Source organism: Branchiostoma floridae, chromosome 6 (genome assembly GCF_000003815.2).
Source record: "Branchiostoma floridae strain S238N-H82 chromosome 6, Bfl_VNyyK, whole genome shotgun sequence".
In the NCBI taxonomy this organism is placed as follows: domain Eukaryota; kingdom Metazoa; phylum Chordata; class Leptocardii; order Amphioxiformes; family Branchiostomatidae; genus Branchiostoma; species Branchiostoma floridae.
This window is the reverse complement of record NC_049984.1, coordinates 22,450,051-22,472,255: the sequence shown is the minus strand read 5'-3', so window position 1 is coordinate 22,472,255 and position 22,205 is coordinate 22,450,051. Positions and strand designations below refer to the sequence as shown.

The 22,205-nt window shown below is 42.8% G+C and overlaps 2 protein-coding genes across 4 annotated transcripts; both read left to right on the top strand.

Annotated features, from left to right (window-relative positions):
• Positions 1-531: 531 nt before the first annotated feature.
• On the top strand, positions 532-8,263 carry LOC118418056 (potassium voltage-gated channel subfamily A member 7-like). 2 transcript variants are annotated; one of them, XM_035823873.1, is made up of 4 exons: positions 532-1,075; positions 4,200-5,003; positions 5,676-5,708; positions 6,657-8,263. In XM_035823873.1, the coding sequence occupies exons 1-4, from the start codon at positions 1,061-1,063 to the stop codon at positions 7,374-7,376; spliced, it is 1,572 nt and encodes a 523-aa protein (XP_035679766.1). In that variant the 5' UTR covers positions 532-1,060; the 3' UTR covers positions 7,377-8,263. The 2 variants fall into 2 exon arrangements, with proteins under 2 accessions (XP_035679766.1, XP_035679767.1); XM_035823874.1 differs by lacking the exon at positions 532-1,075 and adding an exon at positions 3,804-4,072.
• A 2,260-nt stretch (positions 8,264-10,523) lies between these two features.
• Positions 10,524-22,127, top strand: LOC118418070 (zinc metalloproteinase nas-15-like). Of its 2 annotated transcripts, none has more exons than XM_035823897.1 (10): positions 10,524-11,164; positions 11,854-11,940; positions 14,913-15,032; positions 15,608-15,760; positions 16,317-16,440; positions 16,849-17,024; positions 17,890-18,022; positions 19,993-20,081; positions 20,724-20,819; positions 21,156-22,127. In XM_035823897.1, exons 1-10 carry the CDS (start codon positions 10,651-10,653, stop codon positions 21,557-21,559), a joined length of 1,896 nt encoding a protein of 631 aa, XP_035679790.1. In that variant the 5' UTR covers positions 10,524-10,650; the 3' UTR covers positions 21,560-22,127. The 2 variants fall into 2 exon arrangements, with proteins under 2 accessions (XP_035679790.1, XP_035679789.1); XM_035823896.1 differs by having other exon boundaries at positions 10,525-11,164; positions 20,703-20,819.
• Positions 22,128-22,205: the final 78 nt, after the last annotated feature.

The window sequence follows — 22,205 nt, the reverse complement described above, 5'->3', positions numbered from 1 at the left end:
TTTTGCATTGTCTGGAAAATGCGTCATGGTAAGAATACATTCTATCTATTGACAAGCTTACTAAGCACTCACTTGTCCTTGTAATGTCAATTTTGATTGAACTTCCACACGAGTGCATTATCTCAAAGGGCGGGAAAATTGGTCTTTAAAATATCAACAAATAGTTAAATGAAACTGCCACAAAGATCAGCATGAATTAGAACACAAAAGAAGGTATGTCTCTATAACATGTCAGCCACAATGTCATTCAAAACTATAGAATTTTTAGTCTTTATTCTATATAGAAGACTATAACTATAACGCTTTCTTGTTCTTGTCGACGGCGTAGCTATAATTCTTCGTTAAATCACAAATGGTACGTTTTTCGTTTTTCTCGTCCAAGAATGTTGTTTTCGGTGTAATCTAGAAGACCACATCCTAACGCAACCGTGCGTCACGTCTCAGCCCAGTGAGATGGTCACTGGTGCATTTGTGCACGGTCACTACTGTGTGAGGATTGACAAAATAGCCGGACCTTTAGCGAGCGCGTCTAAAAGGGGGTATCGGTGAACAGAGCTCTTTAGTCCGACCGCACGTCGACTACACGGACGGTTGGAGGATTGTAGCATTCCTGCCATTTTGTAACACTGGTTGTAGAAGAGTGGTCAGGGTTTTTACTTCGCTGAAACCGCCGCTCACATTTCAACGTCTGGGCATTTCTATATTACGTGGACGTCGATTTCGCAACAACTAGATGTATAGGAAGAGCGGAAGCAAAAAACGGCGAGCTTTGGATACAACACGACGGTACAGTATCGGGGACAAAGACAGTTAAATTCTGCCTATCATTTATTCATGGCGAGTTTAGCCGATAGATTTGTCGTCACCGATTGTGAATGATTCCTCAGTCGGAGTGAACATTGTGCGCGGGACAAAAGTTCTTGTCAGGTTCGGACGGGACCGCTTTGTGAGTTTGTGACGCGCGAGAAAAGCGAGTCAGAAGATACAACCGGGTCTGGACGACACAACGCATCCCATCTTGTTGACGTTATATATAGAGAGACACTGCCAATGATTCACCATGAATTTCCACTCGGTAAGTGTTCTTAATATGTTAACCCGGTTTGTCTGATGATCGTCGCTTAGTTTTGACTGGAACATTTATATTTTCAAATTTAGAACGCAGGTTTGATCCTAGTATAATAATAGTACATAGAATGTAGAGCTATCTGTGTGTTAGAAGAAGTCTTTGTGTATAAAATGTTGCATTATGTGTACATATGGCACTTTATTGAGTTATAGGGACCAAGCCTGATAGGGACTGTATAATCTCCAAACAGATGTAGCAGTGTTTCGTACGTTTTTTTCTAGAGATTGCAAGGAAAACATGCGAAACATCGCTCAAAAAACAAGCTCGATTGTTACATCTACTTGGAGATTAGGGACCGCACACTACAATGATCCACACACAGCTGACAAAACCGGTGTCCATCTTTCGACTGTGGTTTTAGATATGTTTGGATTGGCCTATACAAGGCCAGCCAGACTGGCTGTATGAAAATATTTGCCAGTGTAGTTTGGCCATAGTGGGATAACATTTGCCCGCTCAGTAAGGGGAAATGTGACTTCCCACGGATAAAGTTAACTCTCCTAGTAAATTATTCACCCAATTTCGGGCAAATTCCACTTTCCGTGCCCCCCTTAAGTTAGGAGGCTAGGTTTAGCCTGCTATTGTAAGATTGTCCATTAATCTTACGTCACAATAGAGTTCCAACGTGTGCAAGGTTGTCTAAAGCGAAGTGCTATATTGGGAATGACTTTCTATACAAATACCGATAGTAAATGGCTTAGTTTAGCCGTTGGCGCCATCAGTCAAACCACACCGAGAAAAGTTATAATTTCTTGTTGTAGCTACTTTGCGAAGGGAAATCTCATCATTACAAAGACGCCCAAGAGGCGTTGCCAAAAAGGCTTTGACCACCCTCCCTATCTGGAATCCGATACCTGAAACGAAATGCTCTGTTAGAGTCGATGTATTTGCCTGTAATATGACCAGGTACTCAGAAAAAAACCCGTTATAGTGTGCTAATTATGTTCAAGAAACTTATTATGTCCGTTCCCGTAGCGAACAAAGGCGGACAAACCAACGCCATGTACAAGAAAGGTAGGCTTATAACACAATATATGGGTGTTCTAGTATTCGGTGAATTCTGTATCGTCACTGCACCAATATTTACACACAGTAAACGTTTCCCTAAGATCACATTTACCGCTGGAGAAGAAGTAAAATAGCATTCCTTTGGGGCAATAGCTGTGAAGTGAGCCAGTCACACTTGGTGAAACGTCTTTTGTGAAGAGGAGGGATCTGGAACGGCGCTGTGATTGGTTAGTTTCACTCAGCAGAAACTAGGTGTACAGATTGTGAAAACGAGGCTGCAGCCATCTGATTGGTCCTTAGGCCATGCTTATTTGATATATGGATGTTATCATCTGGGAACCCCCAAACTGATGCGAGCGTGCGAAGAAAAACAGTTTGACCAAAATAAAAGGATGCCTTCATTATGAAGTGGTCACAGAAGCTGCACATCATGCTTAACATAAACACGTGGAATATTATGCATTGAACAATAGATTCTTCATTTTGTATGTCTGTATAGACGTCTTCTTTGACTTTGGAATTGGCCATGGCATTTTAAAACATATTACCCCTTTTCTGATATCCTTTTTGGCAACTTACGGCATAGAACGTTATTTTTCAGCTGCTTCGTGCGATTTACAATATGGTAGAAAATTTTGAAACGGACGAAAATTCATGCGCGCGATTGCATCCATGTAATCACATTAACATGGCATTATTACAAAGAAATACAATCCTTGGTGGCAAATATGCATATCTTGACACATTGGCGCATCGAGTGTTTTTTTTTTTTACACATTTGATAGCCGAGAGGCTCGTTGGGCGTCTCTCAACCGTGAAATTAGAAAAGTAAAAGGCCTAGCATCGTGGCATGTCACGGGTATCGAACCCAGGACCTTTTAGTTCTGAGAACACTTTGTAATGACCACCCATATCATGTAAGACAATTTGTGCCTACAAATTTCTTATTATCTAATAGCGTCAAATGATTGTGGACACTGGCTAAAGAGTACAGTGGGAAAACTTTGAAATTTTTCCTCCACATATCTGCTTGGAGACTACGGTGTCTTTAAACATTTACCCGCCCAGTGACCCTTAACGCAACAGTCCCCCCCCCCGGCTTTGGAACGTTAAGTTTGTTTGATTTGTTTGAAACCTTTGTTTATTCATGAGAAAAATCGGGCTGCAGGCCGCTTTTCATTGAGGTCATAAGGGAAGAAGTTTTGCAGAGGAAGTTTCGTAGAGTTGTAGCCATTATTTACAGCAATACGTAAACGAAAAATTTACTTGGAACTGCAGAAAAACAAATCATGAACAAACAACCGCGATCTCCAATCCAATTACTGTAAATGCAGAAACTTTCGCGGTGGTTAAATGTTAATTCGCGGTTTTCCATCGCGAACATTTCTCCATGGCAGTAAGAGACTACAGTACATGGTGTTACCGCGAACTTAAAACCACCAAGTCCATTTTCCCGCTATCGCAAAATTAAATCCCCGCGAACTTAAATGCATTTACAGTATTACAAAACAATGTGATTTACATTCAATTATGCAGTTATGAGCAAGTTCTGATTCTTGTAGTATATTATCAATTCCTCCAAATCCACTATGTTGAGTAAGACCCTTAAAACTGGGGTATCGTGTGGTCCAGACTGGTAGCACCTTTGTTGACAAAACATGACGTTGTTTACTCAAACCCCGACAGGTGCATTCAGGTGTTGTTTGGGGTTCGCTACCGGACCCTGATTTTAGTAGGCTCTGCGTGCGTCAAGCCTAGCAACAAGCCCCCCTCCCCCTTTCTGTGAGAACGAAGTTATAGGGGCAAGGTTATGCCAATTGTCGTTTGAAGTTTCGCGCTGGGTCAGAGGAAATGTTTAATCCTGTTTGTGCACTGATCTCCTGTGAGCACACATGCGGAGAGGCTAAAGAGGCGACCTAGTTCCGCTATCCTGAGGTTTGTGCAAGTATTTCTATCGTAGAAGGGATCTAACTTTCCTTAGCGGGTGTCTAAAGCTTGTAGAAACGAATTTAGTATCATTGTGTGTTGATAAGTCTCGAATGTCCGTTCTCTTTTGTTGCAGGATATCTCTGTTTACCCGCCTCGATCTCGTGGAGCGTACCGGGGGCAGAGCCCGCGGGGAAACAACAACTACAGCCCGAGCTCCAACATGGCGCACATCCGCATGCAACAGGTCATCCACTACGACCAGATCCACAGCACAGACCCGCGAACCAAGGACGGCAACCGTGCACAGTCCATCGGCGACAACTCCCCTACCCCCCGCCCGAGGTTCACCAGCGTCGATCGTAACGAGGAAGCCATACGGTACGAGAACGCAGGAACTGGGGAGGCCAACGATCGCCAGATCGTTGTGGTGAACGTAAGCGGGCTTCGCTTCGCAACCCGCGCCCGAGTCTTCAACCGTTTACCCGAAACCCTACTCGGAAACTTGGAGAAGAGAAAGGACCTCTACGACCCGGAGACCAGGGAAATCTTCTTCGATCGCCACAGACCAAGCTTTGAGGCCATCTTTGACTACTACCTCCGTGGAGGGCGACTCAAGTGCCCCTACCAAGTCCCGCTAGACGTGTTCTTAGAGGAAGTCGAGTTTTTCGGACTTAGCGGTCATCCCGTGGAAGACAACCTCCACCTATCCACTTGTGCCGAACCTGAGCCAAAACATCCACTCAAGAAGAAGATATGGCACGTCTTGGAGAAACCAGCAGAGTCCATAGTTGGCCGAGCTGTCGGCGCCTTCATAGTGGCAGTGGTTCTTCTGTCTACCATATCTTTCTGTGTGGAGACCATTCCAATGTCTGATTCCCAACAACCTCGTCGTGAAGTCGTCAACTCAAACACGACAGAAAACGACAGCACCTCAAACGTAAGACTTGTATTTTGTCTGTACATTTCTGACTGAAAATACTAGTAGTAGTATCCCTCTTAATGTTTATTATAGGCTCTACCATCTTGATATTCAGAGCATAGCAAAGAAACTATGTGTACTCACGCTAGCTTAGGGTACACGCAAGCTATGAGTACACAAATGTCACGACCCTAATAAAAACACTTGCTTTACTACTGTGAGCGGATGCATCTGTTTCTATATCCGGTTTAGTAGAAATGTGTCAAATATAGATTGCTAAACAAAGACTTTAATTTGTTGTTCGCTTTTTCACATAATTAATACACTATTTAAACATGCTACCAAAGGTTTCGTCAGAATTTCACATGGATACATATACCATTATAAAACGTTAATCTAAACAGTACGTATATGCAACGCTAGTCTAAGTAAGTAATCTATATCCTTTGTTTTTCAAACCAGGTATTTAGGGATATAAAGTTGACAAACTGTGGTTTTAAATTGCAATATTTTTAAAAATACCTTAAACCCACCGGTACCGTTTGTCAACTTGATATAACGAAATACCCTGTTTTCAAAAAGAACGGATATAGGTCACCCCGCAGATAAAGGGGGAACTAACGTTAATACTTTGTGTACTACGTTTCTGTTTATTCAACTGACATGTACAAATTTCCACTGTATTTACAGAACTCTAAGAACAAGGAGCTGGACTATTTCATGGTAGGCACCTCGGCAACCACCTGTTGATTTTTTTTGGCGACGCCTCAGGAGCTAGCCTAATAGTATAGTGTGCGTCCGTTTGATAAGAAGTCACTAAATTTCGTAGGCATGTCTGAAAAATTTTCCCCACATGCTTAGTAGTATCATCTGTGTATTCCCTTGGGAATTTGTTTTGAATACGTTCTTTATGTAATTTAGAACGACAAGTCCTTTGCTGATACGTCTTTAAAATATACACGTTACTTTTCATTCCATTTTTATAGAACTTGTGAAGAATACTTTAAAATTGTTGGCAACAATGTGTTATTTAATGTCTTTTCGTGGTACTTATCCCATAGGTTTTGTAATCTGTGTCTTTCAAATATATTCCGCAAGGGGTCGCTCCTCATGGCTTTGATCCATAGGCCATATCGAAGTACAAATGTATATTCGGAGCGTGTAAAATGTTGAGAACTAGTCCAGTTTTAAAGTTTCGGGAGGACGTTAAGAAGAATTTAGTATATTCTTTATTTACTGTTAGGCCATGTTGAGTCGATCATATGGATGACATCATTTGGAAACCCTAAAACTGATGCGAGCTTGCGAGGAAAATATGTTTTCCAAACAAATTAAAGCTGCCGTCATTATAAAATACAAGTGGTCAGATTGAACAAATAAACACACCGACATCGGCATACCAAACAATAGATTCTATATTCATTCCAATTAAATTTGTATCCGTTTTCCGACATTTCTTTGCAATTTGTGGCATATCTTCGCTCTTTTTCCATCTGCTTTGTATGGTTAAATGTATGGTCGAAAGCTTTTTTTAAATAGACGAAAATTGATGCGCGCGCGGATGTCAACTATATAAAACTATTAACATGGCCTTATATATCATCATGTATGTATTCCACATGGGGAACATGTAATTTTTTTTCATTTGATTGTGTTCTCTTCCCGTTTTAGATCGCCTACACACATTTCGCGTTCTTCTGGATTGAGACCGTGTGCATCGCATTCTTCACCGCTGAGGTCACCGCCCGTTACGTCGTCACTCCAAAAACGACGGAAAAGTTCCTGAAAAACATCACCAACATCATCGACATCGTCGCCATCATTCCATACTTCCTTACCCTTATAACAATCGGACTTGCTAACGGTATAGCAGCGACGGCGAGCCAACAAGGCCCTGTATATGTCTTCCTCCGCATCTTTCGGTTGTTTCGCGTGGTTCGGGTATTCAAGCTATCCCGGCATTCTAAGGGGCTGAGAATTCTGGGTAAGACGCTCCGAGCCAGCATGAACGAGTTTGTCATCTTGTCGTTCTTCATGATCGTTGCCATGGTGTTCTTTTCAAGCGTCATGTACGTGACCGAGGCTTCACACCCCAGAACGAACTACACCAGCATTCCGGACGGCTTCTGGTGGGCTGTGGTTACCATGACGACCGTTGGGTACGGGGACAACACCCCTCTCACGGTTGGCGGAAAAATCGTCGGGGCCGTGTGTGCGGTGACGGGACTGTTGGTCATCGCGCTGCCGGTGCCGGTTATCGTGTCCAACTTCAACTATTTCTACCGCACGGAGAGGGGAATCATCGGCCCCAACAAGCAACGCGCTACGGGCGCCAAAAACGGAGACACTACGAGAAAAAAGAGGAAGTGTTGCATCAGTTGCCACACTTAAAGTCAAGATAACTAATCTCCCAAAAGCGGATCTTACGATGGCATAAGATAGTATGGAGTGTGGTCAGCCAAGAGGTGTACATTTGCCATGCAGCCAAACACACTCCTAGGCAAGCGTCACTCCTTTGGCAGGTCTTGATACTATCTTATGCTACCGTAGGATCTGCTTGGAGATTTAAGATGACTGGCGTGAGCGGTGCATACTTGACGAAAGTAAAACGACAGTTTTCAACGACTATGATCAGTTGTTGCTGTTGACCTTGTATTGCCATATGGAGCTTAGGTCAACAAGTTATTGCTGTTTCTGTAGAAGCTTGGTAGCAAGATATATATATTTTACAGGGAGGAGGTTGCCAGTCCTTCCCATTTCATTTTAACGTCCTTTTTTGAGGCACGTACCTCAACACAGAGCTCCTATTCTACGTCCCCTCCGAAAAACAGGTGCAGCACCTAACCGAGATGCCATTCAAGGATTTGAACCAGGGTCTCCCTGAGTTAGGAACTACATGTCATTCAAAAATGAGGCTGCTACCAGTTGAGCTACAGGGACATCCGAATATGCTCGGCACGTTGCTTTGATTTTACTTTGATTTTTACGTCAAACCGCTGGAAAAGTACTAAATGGACTGAACAGATCATGTTGTGAGGGAAAAGGACGAGAAGTGAAAGATCATGGTACCAAATGCTTGCTGTGCCCGATTTTCAGAGATTGAAGTTTACATTTTCATCAACCATATGTTTACAACGAATTCTACTATATATATGTTACATTTGGCCAGTGTGTACAAACGTGGAAACATGTCAAACATGTGATATTATCTTTTTTAAACGAAACTTGTTTATTGCTGTTTTACTGTTGGTTTTATGAAAAATAAACTTGCGAATAAACTTGCGGTTTATTGCGAACTATTTTTCCTCTCCTTACTCTCATATCAGATTGTAGTTCTAAGAATCATAGAGAAGTCGTAATATCGTATAGCCATGGTGCACCTGCAAAAGGTTGTATCTCACTGCACTTGAGGCACTGTACTTGGGGTACGGCACTGCGGGGTTCCTTCACTGCTTCACTGTTATTTTTGCCATTTTTTATAATTTAGATATTGCGTAATACATTAAAGTATGACTTAGAAGACAACAAAACACAAAAAATGTAAGAAAATTGTTCTTTAACTCTGAAATTCGTTGAGTCATTTACGAACCCCGCAGTGCCGCACCAGTGCCCCAGGTGCAGTGAGATACCACCTTAAAAGGTAGAAAAAGTTACACGCACAAGTTAAAACGCGTTAGGCCATTGCAATGAAATTTCATGTAAGACATCCTATGCATACTCAAAAATTTAATAAGATACGGTGAAATAAAACAAGATGGGTAAAAAAAAGGAAGGCTAGATTTTCAAATTATACATCATAAACGCTGTGACAAAAATTGAAGCAAACATGGTATCATCCAAGAAGTCTTTTATTTTCAAGAGGTGCACAAAGGGACTCTAGTGTGGTAGACTGGTATCACTCAAGTTGACAACTACAGTCATAGATACCACATATTAATTGGTGCCACTTTTACCATCGAACTAAATTTAGTTTCACTTCTGCAACTACAACTACAACTACAACTACAACTACAACTACAACTACAACTACAACTACAACTACAACTACTGTGGTCATGGCTACATGTACCTCACTAGTGACACTTCTTTAAGTGCAATCAATGCTACTGCATTATAAGGCTATAAATTTCCCCATTTTGGTACTTTCTTGTCATACTACACTGACACAGTCTCCCTAGAGGTGGTTTAATGTATTTTCAAAATCTGGTGAAAATTAATGAGCGCGCTGGTGTCTACTCTGAAGTCATCCATAAAATTCACTTCCTGTGGCCGTTCATACTCTGGCACGTCTAGCAGCGCCTTCTATGAATTGGGATGAATATTGCAGTGACCTCATTTTTTCAGAGGAAACAGTGAGCGGTCACACCTTGTATGGGAGAAGTACTTGCTACCTTCTTCTACCTTCTCCTTTCTCAGAAGACGTTGATAGTTACCTGGGACGTTCCCTGCACCGTACACTTTGTCATAGTGTATCACGTAGACTTTATGAATCAGAGGGACTAATGAACAAAGCTTCACAACGGTGTGTGCTTTCTTGAATGGTCTACTCAGAAACATGATAGCTTTGTTGACGTAGTACCCAGTGTAAGTGTGACGTACTAATGCACTGCTCAGACTTACCGCGTTTCTGTGTTTCAATACTCTCAAACCCCCTTGGTGAATAAAAGAGCAACTTCTTGGAAGACGCCACAAATCTTAAAGAAATCGCACGATTATGATTATCTATTCGTGTCGGAGTGTAAACATACAAATGACAGTATTTTCTGGGCAGTTTGCAGTTGCCGAATCACTTATTTGTTTGTCTGAACCCTTTGTTCAGTCACATGAAGCTCAAATCGGCCTGCAGGCCGCTTTTCAATGACGGAGATACAGAATACATAATTTCATAAGTCATGTGCAATGTGTAAACCTCATGTTAGTGTTAGACAAGATGTCTTAAAAAGTCGAGAGGCTCAAAAACTGAAAGAAGTACACATTATTCTATCGCAACCTATGCACAAGCCAATTATTGTGCAAAATATTCAAGCGACAAGGATTCTACAACTCACAATCAGCATCACCGTCAGAATGTCTTGACTTCTAAATTTCGCAGTGTAGAAAACATGGAACCTGGTGGCTTCCAGTTTGGCGTGGGTAAGCCGGGTCTCATCGGGACAGGAAAGGCTTTTCTCCGGCCGCCTGGGTAACCTTTCACGTCCGACATAATTAAAGTCCGACATTTGTACCGGGTCCTTGTGATTACCCCGGCGGCGGAAAGCTTCCCTAGCCCCACAGAGAAAGCCCGGCTAATCCACGGTAGACATGATGTCAAGTTAGAAAACATGCAGTATTAGTCAGTCCGCACGTCAATGAAACAAAATAGCCAAACTTTGTGACGTGCTAAGCGTTGTTTACTTCTTTCTCTCTCCAATAAACAAATTGTAAATCGGACATTGTTTCCCAGAAGACCCGTGATCCGATCACGGCTTATCATAGAACAGGTCAAGATGTTTACCTAACTGTCGCCCGATGACGACCTCTATTGTGTTTCGACCGACTTGTGTGGACGGACGTGGGCCTACGTCACTGGCGCCCCAGATAGGCGTGCATAAAGTTCACCCCGCGTGGTGGCTTGACTCAGAAGTTCTGCAGAAAGTTTGTGCACAACTTGTTCTACTGCATAACCATGCGTTGTTCAGCAGCTCTCTTTCTCATCGGTATCTTTGCCGTAAGTTTGGCGGCACCGGTCGCGGAGGATCCTGCCCCAGATGAAGAACCGGACCGGTCCGAAGAATCAGAGAGCGTTGAGATGGAAATGCTTGATCCCCCCGAAGCCCCCGAACCAGGGGATGGGGAGGAGTACGAGGGAGAAACCGACGACGATTCCGAGATGTACGAACCGCCTCCACCACCGCCTGAAGATGAGTGGGAAGAGGATGAAGAAGAAGAGAGCTGGGATGAGAGATGGGACGCAGAAGGAAACCTTGAGGAACCTGTGTCGTCTGACGACTCCGAGCCACCTCAAGAAGAAGACGAGGAAGAACCACAACCTGAGGGAAGGTCCGCAGTGTTTCCCTCGGCAGAAGAGGAGGGGAACTCTACCGAGGTAGACGAGGAAGGCAGTGGGGACAACCTCGTACCGCTCCCGATCGGCATCGAACTGCCGCCAGATCCGGAGTTCAACTCCAACTACACCATCGGTAAGTCTCAATACTCTGTAACTAGTATTGAAACTACATAGACATCTGAGTGTAACTTTCATGACGTATTCAAATGAGAATAGCATCTTCTTTTAGAATTGAATATTAAAACCAAATCGCATTTGGTTAATGTCCCGAATAGGCCAAGAAAAGAACAAGAGCGAAGTGGAGGGTTTATCCCAATCATTTTACCAAGCTTCTACGGTCAAACTTGGCCTAAAACAGAGGCAGTTAGTGTTGTTTACATGAAGATGTAAAGTTTGTCGGATACTTCCCCAAACAGATTTCTTTGTAGCGAAATGGACCATTTTTTTTCGTATCGCCTATTCACAAGTTTTCACAGATAATTAGGTCCACGTTCAGGTCCGGACCTGGACCTGATCCTCTCGACCTGGACCGTAGCTGGACTTGAAATGTAGCACGCAGTCTTGTAAAACATTATGTCTTCCATTGCACCAGTTGCAATTGTTCGGTGCGGTGAACTTTGGTTAAACTTGACTTTCAATTCAAATCACGACCCTAAAGCCCAAATGATTGACATGACTCTCCAGACTAGACAGATTAAAGGATTAAGTTTAGATTTGTAATCTTGTAATCTGTCTGTGGGATTACGATTGTAAGAACAAGATTAAGACCTTTGCACAATGCATGTTTTCATTTACATGCTTATTTGTCTTTCAACATCTCAGACGAGACCCCTCCCGTGGACGGGAATTCCACAGACGAGGATGGACCGTCGGTTTTGGACAGCATTATTGAGATCAACCAGAACGCAGGTATGCTTATGTATGGACTTAAAAATGGGCAAAATTGCTGTTTTGTGTGTCCCCGTGGCGCAAGTGGTAACACAACCCCGCTACCTAGCCATGTGGGCCTAAGTTCGATCTTGGCCCTATCTTGAACATATTATAAGAGATTAATTATTTCGGATGGTGACGTAAAGTCGGCGGCCCCGTGTATATACGTATGAGGGAATGTCAGGTGTAAGTCACAAGCGTCAAAGCTGTGCATCATGTACATTATAAAAAAACTCGAGAAGAGAGAGGGTTACCTAGTGTGCTTAGTCAAAACGCGAGCTGTCACATTGCACTACCACTTTGCAAAACAATTGAATATGACTGCTTTAACCTTTATTGTAATACTTTAAAGGTCGTCCATTGAACTAGCCACCCCCTCTCCCCCCAAGGCAAAGGCACATAGATTTTTGTTTATTTGAATGCTTGACACGATTTATTGCGTTTGATTACATTTTGTCCCCTGTGGATATTGATAATCTATTCGAATAATCATAACGTTGAAATAAAATCATGAAATAATTTTTATTGTTGAAAATTCGTCTGACATGATCTGTAATATTCCAGAGTGTTTTTTTAACGTCTGGAACTATCTGACACGTACATATGTGTCTAGTGATTAAAATGGCTACGTAAGTACTCCAGCAAGCAGAAAAACAAAAACAAAACACGATTTGTTATTGTCATTTCTTTATTGTTGAAAATTCGTCTGACATGTTCTGTAACATTTCTCAATGTTGTTGTTGTTTTGGAACGTCTGGAACTGTCTGACACGTACATGCGCGTCTAGTGATAAAAGTGGCTACGCAAGTACTCGAGCAAGCAGAAAAACAAAAACACGATTTGTGACCTGTGATCATAGGCTAAAACAATAGGTGTCAATCACGGCTAAATGGGGTCAATGCACTTCACTACTTAGCAAACAAACTTATGACTGGCAAAGGAAGTATTCCATGGCAGATTGCTTTCACACTGCTTCAGAACCCAGAGGACCTGGGTTCGAATCCTCTGATATGTCGCCGATGCTGTTCCCTTAATAATACCCCCATCACTTTGCGAAAAAAATCGATCATAAGACGAGTCTGCGAGCTCTAGATGACATTTTCGGCAGTAATACGCCCTGTGTTTTCTCGATCAGCGCAATGATTTTAGTGATCGTCGGCGATTTTTAGGAGTCGACCGATGCTCGCTGTGCGCCGAACCTTGTTCTTAACATCGTCGATTAGTCGCCTGTGATCTTTTAGGTCGTAGATCTTTCAGGTGTCGGGCGAGTAGAGACCGACTTATTGATCATCGGTCACAAGTCGGATAACGTACGCCCGTTGGTCGGACTAGTTTCGACCGATTCTCGTTTGTTTCCAAATGTAGACTCTCTTTGACCTGGCGGAGTAATTCTGACATTGTGGCTCCGGTGGTATACCTTAAGGTCTCATTGATGTATTACTCCGCGATCCTAAAAGAGATCCGAGCCAAAAATGAACGGCTGCACGGACGCATGTTTTTAGCGGTGAGAAATTCCCTTTTAGCCAGCGGAACTGATCTCAAAAGTTAGATTGGTGAAAGCTTGCTTGTAACTGAAGAAATCAGCAGGTAAAGTTTGACAGCCGCGCGCTAGGTCGGAGGTACACAGTCGTGGGTTCTGAGTGGTACGGTTGTACAATAGCAGCGAAAAAGTGCCTTTTGTGGGGATTGACTAATCGTAGTTTGTAATTGCTATAAACAACAAACCTATGGATTCTAGTCATTGGCAATTTTTTTCTATTATATAGAGTAAATTTGCTCAACATAGAATGAAAAATCTGCTGACATTTCATGTAGCTTCATTATAAAGGCGACCAAGTAAAACACGAATTATAACATAGAAGTCTATGGGAAGAGGAAACTCATCAATGAGACCTTAACCAATTCTGCCACATTTGAGACGAAAAGAGAACAACTGATGGTTGTTTATTAGCCCAACCTTAATCAAATTCGTTATCGACAGCTAAGGTGGAACCAAACATGAAATCTCGATTAAACTAACACTTATAACGGTAAAATATGGTGGAAAGCAAATCAGGCTGAATAATAAAACATGTTCATCAAACATGAAATCTCGATTAAGCTAAAAATAACCTAGGCTAGTACCATATGGTACCATAGTATCCATTCTTACAAGGACCACTAAATCTGTCTGGTCATTACGTTGAAGTCAACTTAGTAAACCCCAGAGGTCGAAATGCGGTGGTCTTTTGATGCTATGTGGTAATCTAAGTCTGAAGTTGTTTATTATGGTGCCCCGGTGCGTTTGTTTAATTCACCATTGTTTACACACTCGAGGGTCAGGGACATATATACGGTATAAAATAGATAAGAACACCAAAAACGCTGACGATGGAGGAACTTGTTCATTGTCCCATGATAAATTGCTCCTTTACAAAAAGAAAATTGGTGCACTAGAAACTGAGTGTTTGCTACAATGTGATTTATAACACTCACAATTACTGTAAATGCAAAGGGATTTAATTTCGCGTTAGCGGAAAAGTGGAGTGTTCGCGGTGGTTTTAAGTTCGCGGTAGCGCCATACACTGTAGTTAGATAATGTAATGGAAAAATGTTCGCGGTGGTTTTTATTTCGCGGTAAGACTGCCTTGCGAAAACCGCGAACATAAAACCACCGCGAACATTTCTTCAATCACACTATGTTTTACCCTCGTAGTGCTGCTCCCAACATTATGCCTCCTTACAAAGCTTAAGGTCTCTACTTTTTAAAAAACGCAGCATAGTGAAAAGAAAACCCATATTTTCCAAAGGGTCGAAAATGCCCAGAACTTGGAAAAATGTATAGTGAAACTTTGCCAGCACCACAAGAACAGACAAAAGGATTAAAACATGACAAACTTTATTAACACAATACAATGAATAAACATATATAGAATGTTGAATACTTAAGCATTTTTCTATTTCTTCCGTAGGATTGTTTAATGGAATCCCAGACGGTCGCTCAGTGTGCCCTGAGTTCGAGTGCGAGCTGTCCTGCATGTTTGGGTACGAGACTGCGGAAGATGGCTGCCCCATGTGTAGCTGTGTTCCAGGTACGCCATCATCCTACTTTGGAGAGGTTAGACCATGTGAAGGTTAACATACTGCATTTGTTGCAAATGCCTAGTTACCTCCATGAAATATCACTATATCATGAAATATTTTCACTAGCTTTTTTTTGTTTGTGTGTGTGTGTGTGTGTGTGTGTGTGTGTGTGTGTGTGTGTGTGTGTGTGTGTGTGTGTGTGTTTGTGTGTGTGAACAAAATAACTCCAGAATGACTGGATGGATTTGTTTCATACTTGGTGAGTTCGCGATCGTAGGGTGTGAAGAAAGCTGGAGATGAATAGATTTCGAGGCCCCTAGCGGCCTTCCTTGGTACTGCAATTTTGCTATTTTTGCCGGTTTTGCTATTCCGTGTTCCAAACAAACTATGGTCACGATTATGAGGTGTTAGATAGCTCTTGTGCTCAGGAAGAAGTGACATAAGTTTGAGCCCCCTAGCAGTTAGTTTTGGAACAGCAGGGGCATTTTTGTAAAAGCGTCGGAAGAGGATACTAGTAACTCGAGAAGGGAACAACGTATTTCCATGATTTTTTTATGATGTATATTTTATTACATACACACAGATGGCGAAGAGAAGCTGTTTGAGGGTGACATCACCCTAAATGCCGACACCAAAGAGTACCTCCGGAAGGTGATCGACAGTGACGGGCGTGGTGCCAGTAGGAGGCCGCTGTGGACAGGGCGAACGGTCCCGTACACCTTCAACAGGGTAGTCGGTACGAGCAGAACCCTCTTTACACTACGAAGGCCCATAAGGACAAAGTTCATAGCCTCGTGAAAGTGGTTGCGCGATTGTGTAGGCGACGAAAGTTGTTATGATGGGCCTTCGTACTTTATTGTTTGTTTTATTGCTTCAAGTATCACTTTTTGGACTCACGCCCCTGAAAGGATCATTAACGATAAAATAGTGTACCATTGTCGATATGTCATGCATTTCAGAGGCGCTGTTAATGTATTTTAAAACTGGGTCTAACATAATCTTAGAGGGTTCGGTTAAGCATGGTATACTAATATAGGTGCCGAGTCTGCTAGTTCTCACAGAAAGTGACGATAGAGATTCGGCAGCTGTATGATCGAATGTTTAGGTCAATGATTTTGGATAACAGTCTTGGATTCCAGGTGTTTTTTTTTTGGGTCTTTTTTTAAAATCTATACCGGTATGGAGATGGTTACGTCGAGTTTGTGCAACTTCTCTTTGTCATGTTTGCTTCACATGAAAGCTAAGTGTCTTTTCTTGTAAAAGTGACCGTACTTTTTCTTTGTCTCCATCAGCCTATAACTCAGCCAAGTCCAACGCCATCAATGCCGCAATCCGGCAGTTCCACAGCCGAACCTGTATCCGCTTCGTGCGCAGGACCAACCAGAGAGACTACATCGAGTTCGCCAGTCTTGGAGGGTAAGTTTCACTTCCTTTTTGGCGACGCCTCTGGGGTGGAGGCATTTTTTCTTCTTCAAAAATTGGATTGATTCTATACTGGACACAATGGGTCAACATTATTGTAATTAACAGTTCAAATTTGAATGTCTTAGTTAATATAAATTTTCTTCAAGCAATGACTGTTTTTAAAAGAAACGTACATACTTCCAAATTTTCGACGGCTATCACTCCATCTTGTTTTAATCTAGTTTTAATCTCACGAGACTAGGTCAGGCTTGCGTAGAACGTCTTAATTTTATTGGTGCCAAATTTTATGTATGGCTAATTTTCAAAATTTTATGTCTCTTTAATTTTACACTGGCGATAAACTTCTCGTAGCCCCAAATTTCAAGATGGCGGATGGTTAAAAATTGGTTTACATTTCAGGTGCTTCTCTAACGTGGGCCGTAACGGAGGGAGGCAGCAGGTTTCCATCGGTAACGGCTGTGAGCAGGTCGGCACGGTCATTCACGAGATCCTACACGCGCTCGGCTTCTGGCACGAACAGTCCCGACCTGACAGGGACAGCTATGTCCGCATACAGTGGGCAAACATCCCGCAAAGTGAGTCCAATAGTATTTATGATATACAACATAAGAGCGTAGTGGTATAGGGTCGTGGGGTTAAATCTCCTGATCATGACATGCTCCAGTAACGTAGGTTATCCTTGGGAAAATCTCGAAGCATATCCTACGATGGCATAAGATAGGCCTAAACTGGCCAAGGAGGATCATTGGCCCGAACAAGCAGCGCGCTCCGGACACCACAAAATGGCGACACTACGAGAAAAAATAAGAAGTGTTGCTACACTTAAAGTTAAGATGACTAATCTCAAAGCAGATCCGACGATGGCATAAGATAGCTATTGTACCCAACTGGCTAAGGAGTGTAGTCAGCCAAGAGGTGTACATTTGCCATGTAGTAAAACACACTAGTAGGCTTCACTCCTATGACAGCTTTTGATACTATCTTATGCTACCGTAGGATCTGCTTGGAGATTGATACCTTTCCTCACTTCAGTCAGGTGAAAATGAGTACCTAAATGCGGTTAGGGATGTTCTTCGGATAGGACGTTGAATGAAGTTCCCATGTTTGGGAAGTGCCAAACTTCGAGCACGTAAACGAATCTCCCAAACTTAGTGAAAAGACTTCGGGTCCACTTAGGTGTGAGTGAATCAAATAAATCTGTCAGGATATGGAGCTTCTACTGTTCAGTACAAACCTGGTGTGTTACGCCATCAGGTGGATTGCCGGTTATGGAATAAAAACAAACAGTACAATGTTTTCGGACTGGCATATGGACAGTTTGAGGATAACCATAGTTTGCATCAAATGCAAATTAGAAGAACCAGTAGTAACTTACAGTCATGAATATTTGGAGAGATAACTATATGTGAAAGGTAATCATATCTTCTTTCCATCTTGTAGGTGTGCGCTACAACTTCCAGAAGTATACCAGTCGCGAAGTCAACTCTCTCGGGTCTGCCTACGACATCGGTTCCGTCATGCACTACGGCAGCTACGCCTTCAGTTTCAACCGTCGTCCTACCATCACTGACACGTGAGTTTTCTCCTCTCCTGTACAGAAGTACTTCTATGTTTTGTTACCTCCATCAAAATGAAGGTAATGTTTTTGGTCTGTCCGTCTCAACTGTCACCCTACCATCACTGACTTGTGAGTCTTCTCCTTTCCTGACAGAAGTTCTAGATTTTATACCGCCATGAAAATGGAGGTATTGTTTTCGGTCTGTCCGTCTCAACCGGCGTCCTACCATCACTGAAACGCGAGTCTTCTCCTCTCCTGTACAGAAGTACTTCTATGTTTTGTTACCTCCATCAAAATGAAGGTAATGTTTTTGGTCTGTCCGTCTCAACTGTCACCCTACCATCACTGACTTGTGAGTCTTCTCCTTTCCTGACAGAAGTTCTAGATTTTATACCGCCATGAAAATGGAGGTATTGTTTTCGGTCTGTCCGTCTCAACCGTCGTCCTACCATCACTGAAACGCGAGTCTTCTCCTCTCCTGTACAGAAGTACTTCTATGTTTTGTTACCTCCATCAAAATGAAGGTAATGTTTTTGGTCTGTCCGTCTCAACTGTCACCCTACCATCACTGACTTGTGAGTCTTCTCCTTTCCTGACAGAAGTTCTAGATTTTATACCGCCATGAAAATGGAGGTATTGTTTTCGGTCTGTCCGTCTCAACCGGCGTCCTACCATCACTGACACGTGAGTCTTCCCTCTCCTTTACTGCAAAGTAGTTCTTTGTTTTGTTACCGCCATGAAAATGGAGGTATTGTTTTCGGTCTGTCCGTCTCAACCGTCGTCCTACCATCACTGACTTGTGAGTCTTCGACTTTCCTGACAGAAGTTCTAGATTTTATACCGCCATGAAAATGGAGGTATTGTTTTCGGGCTGTCCGTCTCAACCGGCGTCCTACCATCACTGAAACGTGAGTCTTCTCCTCTCCTGTACAGAAGTTCTTTGTTTTATTACCGCCATGAAAATGGAGGTAATGTTTTTGGTCTGTCCGTCTCAACTGTCACCCTACCATCACTGACTTGTGAGTCATCTCCTTTCCTGACAGAAGTTCTAGATTTTATACTGCCATGAAAATGGAGGTATTGTTTTCGGTCTGTCCGTCTCAACCGTCGTCCTACCATCACTGACACGTGAGTCTTCTCCTCTCCTGTACAGAAGTTCTTTGTTTTATTACCGCCATGAAAATGGAGGTAATGTTTTTGGTCTGTCCGTCTCAACTGTCACCCTACCATCACTGACTTGTGAGTCCTCTCCTTTCCGGACAGAAGTTCTAGATTTTATACCGCCATGAAAATGGAGGTATTGTTTTCGGTCTGTCCGTCTCAACTGTCGCCCTACCATCACTGACACGTGAGTCTTCTCCTCTCCTGTGCAGAAGTTCTTTGTTTTATTACCGCCATGAAAATGGAGGTATTGTTTTTGGTCTGTCCGTCTCAACCGTCGTTCTACTATCTCTGAGACGTGAGACCTGTCCTCTAGCTCCTACACTGTAATTCTTTGTTTTATCACCTCCATGAAAATGGAGTTATTACTTTCGGTCTGTCCGTCTCAACCGTCGTCCTACCATCACTGACACTTGAGACCTCTCCTTCTGACACCGAAGTTCTTTGTTTTATTACCTCCGGAGCTCCGTCAAAATGGAGGTATTGTTCCCGGTCGGTTTGTCTGCCCCTGTGGGGAACCTTGCAGCTTCAGGGGTATCTTTGGGCCCGGTCGGGCTTGAATTTAAATCGAACTTAATTATAATTGAATGAACGCAGGACCCGGTAACATCTGGGGCTACGCCCTGGTATCCGGCAATCAGCCGGGGCAAATCTGGGGTTCGGAGCCTTGCCGGGGATACATCACTGCCGGGCACCTTTGCAATTGGAACCTAAGCCTTATAAGATTTTCCAACCTAAAGAAAATATTCTAGGAGGTGTATTTTCTTCTTTGGACAAAAATGTCACCGTTTAGAGTTAGTTACCTTTGTATTTGTTACGTGCAGGGCCGGCCGACCAATCACTACTCAGAGGAGAGGTTTCAGCAATTCCGACTTGACCCAGTTGGCGGCGCTTTACCGGTGCAGCAACACAGGTCAGTAGAAAAGTTGCATAATAGTCGGTAGATCAGTCAATGTCTCGTACGTCCTTGTAGCCCTATATACTTTTGTATGTATATGTCTTCGCAAGTTTTCTAGCGTGCAAATATTGTCCATGTAATAGTCTACAATATATACGGAAAAATTCTTTGAAGTAGGTGATTGATGCAGGTAACTACATGAGCAATGTGGAAATAACTTCTGCGAGGGAGATACAGTAAAACCGTTTAATTGCACACCCAATTTGACAGCATATTTCGTGCAATTCTCCGGCGTTTGCAATAATGCGAAGTTACGCTATTGGACCGTATACTGTATAAGTTACACGTCAATGATTACGGGTAAGCCCAGAGCAGTGTCCAGTCTAATGTTGGGACAGGGTAGACTGCCAATACCATGGTAGTTAAGTACACTGCACTGTACTACGTATCCAGAGGGTAGATACGGTTAGATCAATGACAATACAGTTGCGATATCGTGCAATCGACTGAAGTGTGCGGATATCCGAAGTGCAATTAACTGCCTTTTACTGTAATCGACTCTTACTTACTATGGATCGGTGGGGCCGGAGAGTGTATCAATAGCCTTTAACTCTAAGAATATCTTGATCATTACAGGCGGTGGCGGTACCGGAACTGGCGGTGGTGGTACCGGAACTGGCGGTGGCGGCACCGGGACAGGAAACGGAAACTGTGTCGACCGGAACAACAACTGCAACTCGTGGTCCCGCCAAGGTTTATATATCTGTTTATCATTAAAGAAAACATCAAATAAGACAAATAGTTGTACATAAACAAAGCGATGGCGGGCTAAAGTCATGCTCAATTCTCGCCACAACTAGCACATTATGGAAAATGAAATATTTGACAAAACACTTAAACCTATAAATAGCAAATGTCTGAATGCATACACACATGATACATACTAGTAGTTTGAACTTGAGTCCTAATTATCCTCCCAGAGGAAAAGAAAGCAGAAAAGAAGGACACATAAACAAAAAAAACAAACATTTTGTTGCTGTCATGTAGTTTTGAGTGGCTAACTATAACATGACTTTTTTCCACGTCAAGGTTACTGTGCATCCAGTCGGTACCGCCAGTACATGCAGACCAACTGTCGCAAGGCCTGCAACCTCTGCTCCGGAACCGGTACCGGAGGCGGTGGTACCGGAACCGGAGGCGGCGGTACCGGTACCGGAGGTGGCAACTGCAGAGACAGCAACAACAACTGCCCGTCCTGGTCCAGGCTAGGGTACTGCCGTACCGGATCCTACGTTCAGTGGATGCGCACCAACTGCCGCAGGAGCTGCCAGCTGTGCAGCGGCGGTACCGGTACCGGTACCCGTCCTAACCCGACCAACAACAACTGTCGTGACAAAAGCAACCACTGTGGTTACTGGTACCGCACTGGAGAGTGCACCAAGAACCCTACCTACATGCGAGATAACTGTCGTAAAAGTTGCCGCTTGTGTTAAAGGCCTATAATGTAAAATTTTGGTCCCAAAAATTACAAAAATTCTCGAAAAAGGATAAAACCTTCATTTGAATGTAAAAGCCATTTTGAAGCATATTTTGTATAATTCTTTCGAATTTGTGGTATTTTAAGACTATACAAAGCAAGCTGTACACGGTCTGCTAAGTTTTTGAAACCATCTCAAACTAGACCCTCCTTTCATAAACAACATACTGTACATTGGTTTGAAAAATCACATTTAAAAAAATGTCTGTATGGTGCAATGATGCTGTAAGCTCTCTTCCTGAATATTGTTACTAGTATGCAATTTTTTAGTGTTGATCTAAATTAGTATGTAAATAATGATAGGAGAATCAACTTTCCATATTGTCCTAATGTTACATAATGAACCTTTAAAGAATGTGCGATTGCCATTTCTGAGTACCCTCCTTTTTGTACTATGTGTAACCGATCCCTTGTATTTGTACACATTTACGCTGCTCAAATTATGTCTAGTGTTATGAAAAATGTTGTCGATGATGACGCTGTGGAAAATCAGAGAAGAAAATGTTAAAGAAAAACCACCATTACTCAGTGTGTTGACTCGTGTTTATTTGTTTGTTTATTGAGATCTCTATTAGACTTTACAATTGCATGGAATCCCCAAA

What these genes read in the sequence shown, in the direction of transcription:
- LOC118418070 (XM_035823896.1), top strand. Translation starts at nt 10,651, where the DNA reads ATGCGTTGTTCAGCAGCTCTCTTTCTCATCGGTATCTTTGCCGTAAGT. An exon ending in GTGGGCAAACATCCCGCAAA is followed by an intron (nt 17,025 to 17,889) that starts GTGAGTCCAATA and finishes TCCATCTTGTAG; the next exon opens with GTGTGCGCTACAACTTCCAG. An exon ending in TTACCGGTGCAGCAACACAG is followed by an intron (nt 20,082 to 20,702) that starts GTCAGTAGAAAA and finishes TGATCATTACAG; the next exon opens with GCGGTGGCGGTACCGGAACT.
- LOC118418056 (XM_035823873.1), top strand. An exon ending in AAAACGACAGCACCTCAAAC is followed by an intron (nt 5,004 to 5,675) that starts GTAAGACTTGTA and finishes CTGTATTTACAG; the next exon opens with AACTCTAAGAACAAGGAGCT. An exon ending in AGGAGCTGGACTATTTCATG is followed by an intron (nt 5,709 to 6,656) that starts GTAGGCACCTCG and finishes TTCCCGTTTTAG; the next exon opens with ATCGCCTACACACATTTCGC.